The sequence below is a fragment of the Mercenaria mercenaria genome, chromosome 1 (genome assembly GCF_021730395.1).
Source record: "Mercenaria mercenaria strain notata chromosome 1, MADL_Memer_1, whole genome shotgun sequence".
Taxonomy (NCBI): Eukaryota; Metazoa; Mollusca; class Bivalvia; order Venerida; family Veneridae; genus Mercenaria; species Mercenaria mercenaria.
Genome location: NC_069361.1, coordinates 9,828,313 through 9,836,703, shown reverse-complemented (window position 1 = coordinate 9,836,703; position 8,391 = coordinate 9,828,313). Strand labels below are relative to the sequence as shown.

The 8,391-nt window shown below is 33.8% G+C and overlaps 1 protein-coding gene across 1 annotated transcript in view; it reads left to right on the top strand.

Annotated features, from left to right (window-relative positions):
• The first annotated feature begins 200 nt into the window (after positions 1-200).
• The window catches only part of LOC123545019 (proteasome subunit alpha type-6-like), a 35,991-nt gene continuing 27,800 nt past the window's right edge, over positions 201-8,391 (top strand). Inside the window, exon 1 of the mRNA XM_045331239.2 lies at positions 201-372. Coding sequence (XP_045187174.1) covers positions 297-372 — 76 coding nt within the window. The 5' untranslated portion in view covers positions 201-296. The remainder of the gene's footprint in view (positions 373-8,391) is intronic.

The window sequence follows — 8,391 nt, the reverse complement described above, 5'->3', positions numbered from 1 at the left end:
CTCAGCCCTTTTATTTGCCGAATTTTCAAAGTATATTTTTAAGTTGTGAAAAATCACGATTAAACCAAATTCTATAATTCTACATTTTAGAAAAAAAATATCCGAACAGAATAATGTGTGCTCTTTCTCCGTGTTAGATTAAAATTGCTCCGTGTTTCAACGTTTAGTTATACAGCGTGATAACTGCAGACTGGTCTCAAGAAAAATCTATCGTTACTTCCGTTTCAATGAAAACAGCAAAATCACATACCGGCAACTGAGAATTTTATTTATATTGAATATATTTGTCATTCATCATGTCAAGGGGCAGTAGTGCTGGGTTCGACAGACACATAACAATTTTTTCACCAGAGGGTAGACTTTATCAAGTCGGTATGCAGATATATTTTTCTATAAACTGTTCAGTTTTTATCGGGTGGGGTATACTAACATCCCAACCCGACTGATTCTTTTATATGCCTAAAAAAAGGTGGTTAGGACAGTATAAGATGATTTGATCTGGCGGACCGATTTGCTTTTGTTTTTTTTTTTCTAAAATTTTCAGAGAACATCAATTGGGGAAAGCTGTGGCACATAAGGGATGTTAAAGTCTGTTCCATTCCAAAGGTTTACCCCAAATTTGGTGTCACATGACAAAACTACGACACTTACCGGCAAAGTAAACATGGTTTGATAAACTAAAAAAAAGTCACCCTCGAGAAATTTAACGATTTTTTTCTGCTTTGCCAAATATCCAAATAAATGACAAATTTATATTTTCAACGGCAGTCTCCCATTGTAATTTCTTGTCGCCATTGGAGTTTGCTCTCTAAATTTGGAGTATTACGGGAAAATTCACGTGAATTTTATCGGGAGCGATTCAAGACTCATTTCATTTATGAATGCATGAGCAGTGTCCGACAAATTTATAATCTTACTGGTAGCCCAATGGGCTACCAGAATTTTTTTCTGGTAGCCCAGCATTTTTTTGTAGTTGCCGAAAAATTTAAACCCCGAAAATATTAAATTTGCTCTATCCTAAACCGACTTACTGAATGTGAGAATCAAAGGGGTCTGAAACAAGGTTTGGTTAAAAATTGAAAAACATCAAAATAAACCTGTGTGTTTGTTTCCAGTTCCGCAGACACATTCCTGTCATATTAGTCTAGTTTTTTTTTGGAAAAGGGCCCCTGGTCAAATTTGTAATTTTTTCACATGGTGAATTGTCAAAATTAATCACATTAGTTTAAACTTTATTTTCAAGTTTTATGGTAAGCATTCAGATGCATTAAAAAATCAAGTATCCCGAGGTGAAATTTAGAGAATTTTTTTTCCAAGTTGCTGGTTCTAGACAGACCTTGCAAAAAATAACTACTACTTTGTCATGTTCAAACTTTTGTTTACACTCAGTTAGTTTCCACGCCAATAACAACTTCATTTTCCAAACAGTAGAGCGACTGTGTGCATTGGAGAGGAAAAATCGGGTCGCGAAAATATGTGACATTTGATTTTAATGGTGTAAAAACTATCTGTCAACACGTTTTCGTTGCTTTATTCAATAAATGGTAATGTATTTATGTGTTTTGAGATGTTTTTACGTACAAAACATACATTTTTCTAGCAGAATCATGTATTTAATTTTTGCCGAGGTGCAAACGGTCATGTCGCTAAAAATAGAAACAAGTTGGTTTTTCCAATAATTTTTTGGATTTCATTAGCGAACAAAACAATCAAAATTGGATATAAGTTGGGATTTATGGTCAGTTGTTGTTTATTGCAAGCTATAATCGAGGAAACGACCAGATGTTGATTTTGTAAAATATACAATGACCGGGCTACTAAAGCTTTAAATTTATGGTTGCCCGGTGGGCTTACGTCGGGATTTTTTTGGTAGCCCGACGAAAATTTCTGGTAGCCCGCGGGCTCCGGGCAATGGATTTGTCGGACACTGATGAGGGAAATGAAATGTTGTATTTAAAAAAAAAAGCTATAACAATGAACACATTATTTAGATCTAACAAAAATGTAAATTGACTCACTTTTAACAAAGTTATAAACAGTCCAAAATTCTTCCAAGTCTTCGGTAGCTGTATCCAATCCTCGATGAGTAAATTGTAAACAAACAAGCTCTTTTAAACATCGGTGAAATTCAGGCATCAATCGCACCATGCCCTTGAAACGACGACTTGTTCAAAATAACATCATTTCCAAACGCATGGTTCAAAGATAACCTGTATTTTAGCATCCTTACTGAAGTATTTACAGTCCGCCACATATCCTATTTCTTTCACAATGGTCAGTTTTGAACTTCAATAAACAATATTCACCGGTTGTGTATGCAAGAGAATTATTTTTCTCCGAAAGAAACTTGTGACGTATTAGACAAATGACGTAATCTTGCTGTGGCCATAGGCAGATTTATACGAGGCGCACAAGGGAAATATTACCTCTACGTAGCTGATAGAACACAGAAATCTTGACGTATCTATGTCACGCTAGAATTATACTTTACTTCTTGAAATATATATTTAAACAATGCTTAGTTGTTTATCGTTTTATCAACCTATCTATTTCATTTCATTTCTTTTTTTAAATTTTGCTGTTTATAATTATGGGTGGTGGGGTCCATCCAAAAATCATAATTATGGGTGGTGGTCCTCACAAAAACCGTCTTTATGGGTGATGGGTTAATTGTAAAAATGTGTATAAAATATGGGTGGGTGGGTGTTTGATCACCTCTTTTAATTAATTACGGACGTTTTCCTTTCTTTTTAACTATAAGTTGCTACTTTAATGAACGCAATTTTGACATTACCGATCTAAGAAATATTATCTTTTTTGATAAATTTCTGTTCATTAAGCATTTCTTTTCTTTTTTTTTCTGTCTCGTTCCCTTTGAATTTGAAGTCTTGGTCATGCTTTTAGTGTCCTTAATTAATCGCTGAAAGTATGTCAGTCAACATTTCCTGACGTAATAGAATCATGTCACCGATTATGTACTGTATCTCGCACTTGTGCAGAAGTCAATAAAATCCGTGGAGACTGATTGATACCTCACTTTTCCCGCCTTTCATTCACACTCGTGTATTCTGTCTGGCACGTGACGCGTATAATTTTTTTGTTATGCCACGGACACAGTTTCAGAAATGAAATCGAGGCAGGCCGAAAGGAAAACATGCGTGAATTGCATGAAGATCACTGTTCCCAAAATTAGTCGATTTTTCCATTCTCGCATAGATACTTAAAACAGGCGTACAGAATCCACGCGCAATTCCACACAAAATCGTATGTTAGTAAATAGTACCGATTTCATTATCCGCTGCCGACGTAAATATCATATCGTCATCATCTATATTAAGAACATACCTGACACAGGTATTTCAATATATTTGTGAAGCACTAGCCGATTCGGATTTGTTTACAAGAAAATGCTAAGTCGCTAAGAAAACCCACATCAATATTCATTCACGTCTATAATTAATTATGGGAAGTCACTAATGTCGCACACAATCATATTTGAAATGTTTTCTTTACTAATACGTGGCCTAACATGTTAGTTCAACTATTTAAACTGTTGCACACGCTTCTTTCGAATTGTTCGGTTAAATCGCTTATGCAAATCGCGAACATCAATTTCTTCTTTCTCAAAGCCAGCATCGTAAAAAGAAAACCTTTTTAAAACTTATTTTACGTTGAAGTAAAAAAAAATGACGTGCGAAATAGTTCATATCTTTTCCGAAACATTACCTGTCTTTACTATTTCTTTCATACGTTAAACAGTATGTGGCCAAAAAAATCACAAGTTGTTACTTTAGCGTTTAGCCATTTAAAGGCAAAGACATCCAGATTTTTGCTTAAAGTTTGGTCAGATTTTGAATATTAGAACACGAGGTTTTGTTGCTAATCTGTTTCAGAATGCCAAATTAAGAGATAAAAACATGCTCGAGTCGGGAATCGAACCCGGGCCGCCGCCGCGATAAAAAATTCCCTGGGGTCGTGACCAATACACCAGGGAGGAATATTTAAATAAATAATTTATAAAGCTTTATCAGTTTACCTCCAGTATCCCGTTATTTTGAATAAATCGCCAAATAAATAAATAAATAAATAATTCTTATGTGTTTCTGTAACATAATCTGTCATTAACTATTAAAACTTTCATGAGAAATTTAGCAATAATTTTCTGATATCTATTTTTATGCCCCCGAAGGGAGGCATATAGTTTTTGAACCGTCTGTCGGTCTGTCAGTCTGTCCGCAATTTTCGTGTCCGGTCCATATCTTTGTCATCGATGGATGGATTTTCAAATAACTTGGCATGAATGTGTACCACAGTAAGACGACATGTCGCGCGCAAGACCCAGGTATGTAGCTCAAAGGTCAAGGTCACACTTAGACATTAAAGGTCATATTTCATGATAGTGCATTGATGGGCGTGTCCGGTCCATATCTTTGTCATTCATGCATGGATTTTAAAATTATTGGGCATGAATGTGTTCCACAGTAAGACGACGTGTCGCGCGCAAGACCCAGATCCGTAGGTCAAAGGTCCTAAACTCTAACATCGGCCATAACTATTCATTCAAAGTGCCATCGGGGGCATGTGTCATCCTATGGAGACAGCTCTTGTTTTGTTGTTGTCATACTTTCTGGGGATCAGTGCTTTTAAAACAAATGTAGTAAAACATATACTGCGTGCAATTATTTTTAAAACGGACCCGCCGGCTTAGCTCAGTAGGAAGAGCGTTGGTCTACGGATCGCGGGATCCTCGGACTGGGCGTATGTTCTCCGTGACGATTTGATAAAAAAACATTGTGTCTGAAATCACTCGTCCTCCACCTCTGATAATTAATGTAGGGAAGTTGGCAGTTACTTGCGGAGAACAGGTACTGGTACAGAATCCAGGAACACGGGTTAGGCTAACTGCCCGCCGTTACATGACTGAAATACTGTTGAAAAACGATGTTAAACCCAAAGCCAAACAAACAAAAACAAATTTCCATAAATCATGTCCAAAGAAATTACAAGCCTTGTCGGCGTCAGGGAGTGATACTAGTTTTAATGACTCAACACGATTCTTCCGAAACCATATTTCTGTAGAACCTGTGCTAGATCGATATATACATTTTCGTACATTGTTCGGCAGATGTTGAACACAACTTTAAGATGGAAACGGGAATAGTAACATAATGAAAATCCAGCTTAAATATACGTAAATATCGGGCCATCGTATACAACATAATGAATTTCTCCATAGAACTGGAAGCAGACGTTTCTTCTTCGTATTTTGGCGGGAAAACTGCACGTGCCTTCCATGATGCTCCTTCGGAAATGACCGTGTGCTTATGGAAAATTACGTGTTGGCGTTATATTTTCGCGTCACCAGAAACGTTAAGTACTATGTTGAAACTTTCATGTAATTGTAAACAAAATGCACTACAACAAAATGAAAATGCATGCTTTAGAGCTCGAATTTTTATATTGTGCCTGTACGTCCGTGACAGACTCTGAAATGTCTGTATTTATAATATTTTTCATTCGAGTTTCAGTGACAGAAAAATTATTCATATAAGAATAATGCCCATGTGTTATCAAAATAACGAGACGTTCGCACACACATTTGTTTTGTTTTTTTTAGAAATCACCTTGTTTTTTGTGTTTGTTTCTTTCTATTTTCTTATTTATTTATTTTATTTATTTATTTATTTTTCATTTTGAGGTGGCATGTCACGAATTCCCCCAAGAATTAACATAATACAATAACAAACACAGTCTTTTCAAATATTAACTCAGGCATTTTAATTTTGAGTTAACCCCTAGTTTATTGCGCTACGGGCGCCGCCATATTGGAAAGTCGACGTAACGTCATATAGCATTACGGTCTATGGGAAAAAAAGAAAAATCCAAGATTATTTCTTTAATATACACTTTATTAAAAAAATGAAAAAAAGGTCTAGAGATATAGATGTATGGGATATAAATATGTTTTTTTGGACGATTTTACCGATACTGATAATTCAGAAACGAGGTAAACGTAATAGGTGGAACAGACTTTAGTCAAAACGTCCCCTAGTCAAAACGTCCCCTTGTCAAAACACCCCCCATTTTGGTCAAAACGTCCCCCTTTTCTAGTCAAAACACCCCCCTTCCAAAAATTACCAGGTCAAAACCCCCCCCCCCCCCCCTTAAAAATTACATAGTAAATGCATATTAATTAAGTTGGTAAATATTAAATGTTCATTATATTGTTTTACATGCATAGTCTTTAATTAGAATGTTGTAAACCATTAGTTTTAGAATGTTATAGCATTGTTGTGAAATTATATCTGGTGTTTATATTGTGAAAAAGTGATGTTTCTGTTATTTATTAATAAAATTAATTATTATAATGTTGTTATGTTATAAATGAAATTGTTACAACTGCATGAGGACAAAGGGATAATGGATCATAAAACAAGATGTTTGTAAACAAGTATCTAAAGTTTAATTGCACAATAATTAAATAACGTGGAAAAAGTAATAACTATTATATTCAACCACTAATTTACTTAGTATCCTAGTGTATGTATACTGTCTGTCTCTGTGAATAAGTGTGTTGGATTGTTATTTGTTTAAATATCGGTGCTTTTATAAGATAACGTATTTATGGTGTATCCTTGCATTAAGTGTAGAAACAAAGTCAGACTGCATCAACATGCCATTGCCTGCGACTCGTGTTGCAGCTGGCAACACAGAACCTGTGACACAGGTAAGTTATATTCATGTTATTATGATTATTATTGATTTCTTGAATTACTAGACTTCAGTAAACAATATCTTTTGCGGAATACTTATCATATTGTCTAACTACTTCTTTTGGCAAATATATAATTTTCTGGCTGAACTATACATCATATATACATTATTCAGATATATACATTATTTAAGGAACAAAAAGGCCCATTAATTACCTAGAGTTATACAGTTTGTATGTTTACATTCCATTAGCTGACCAAAATCCGATTACCTACTTTTTACCATTTAATAATATTTTTATCTTATTTTATAAAATATTGTAAAATCTGGTCAGAAAGAAATAAACAATATACAGATCATAATTCACATTATGAAAGCAAACAAATTCAAATATACAAGTAATCAATGCATTGTCAAGTTAATCCAATCAGAGGAGGTAATATGTTATAACAGGAACAGATTGCAATAGGTGTTAATTCAATCAAGAGATTCTGTATATTGAATGGAATGAGAAATAATAATAAATATTTATTTTAAAACATTTTAAAGTACCAGAAATAAAAAGAAATAAGAGATTTTTTTCGGAAAATTATTTATAGTTTGTGGAAAAGGTATTATTATTTATTGGTTTGTGTAAAAAGGTATTATTCTTTTCAGTAATATCATTCTCTTACTATATTTTTACAGTTACTTATGCATAATTTGTCATTTCTATCTCCTATAAATGTTTCTTATGTCTTTTACAGCTACCGTTCAGGGGGTATGTCTGCGAGTTCCTTGCAAAAAAAGATGAGCACCATTTACCTTGCTAAAAAAGATGAGCACCATTTACAAACCCAGGCTCACCACAACAGTTCAGGAGGAGGAATAATTGTGATAAAAACATTAACTAGCATAGGAGTGAATTTGACTTCTTGATGTTGTGTAACTGGAACACTGTGAATTAATATTGCGATATGGTATTGTAAATTTGACTTCTTGGTGTAGAACAGTGAATGAATAGTGTGATATTGATTTTTACTTAGTAACTATGCAGTTGTGACTGTTCTGATGTTTTAATAACAACAACAACAACAAATACTTTTATTGCACATCATCATTCACATGACTTTGGCAACGAACATTACAAACAAAATAAATATTACAAACATAAAATGCATCATATATTATATAATACGAAACATTTGTCATAGACAAAGTGGTCGCATACTAAGTATTTTGAATTTAAATATAATCATTTAGATCTATATGTATAATAAGTTATTACGATCTGTAAAGGAAGGTTTACCATATAATTACATGCTAAACATAATAGTTTTATTCTAATAACTTATACAGATATACTTGTTTACAAATATATAACTATGATCTGAAAAACATGCAGGATTCACAAGTACCACACTTGTTCGAAACGAAATAACAAGAATGACATGTGAACATGCATATAATAGCAAAATATCTCACTGTTGTATGTCTTGTGTAATACAAGACAGACACGCAGAGATATAGGTATTATAACTAAAGCGTTATGTACGTATTACCAGAACAGAAGAACATGAACTTTATTACTTATTAATCTGTGTTATTTCTAAGCTTATATGCAGCTTTTAAAAATTTTCCAAACTTAACAATGGTTCTCTGATTTTTTGTTTTCATAAGTCTAATAAACTTTTCAAT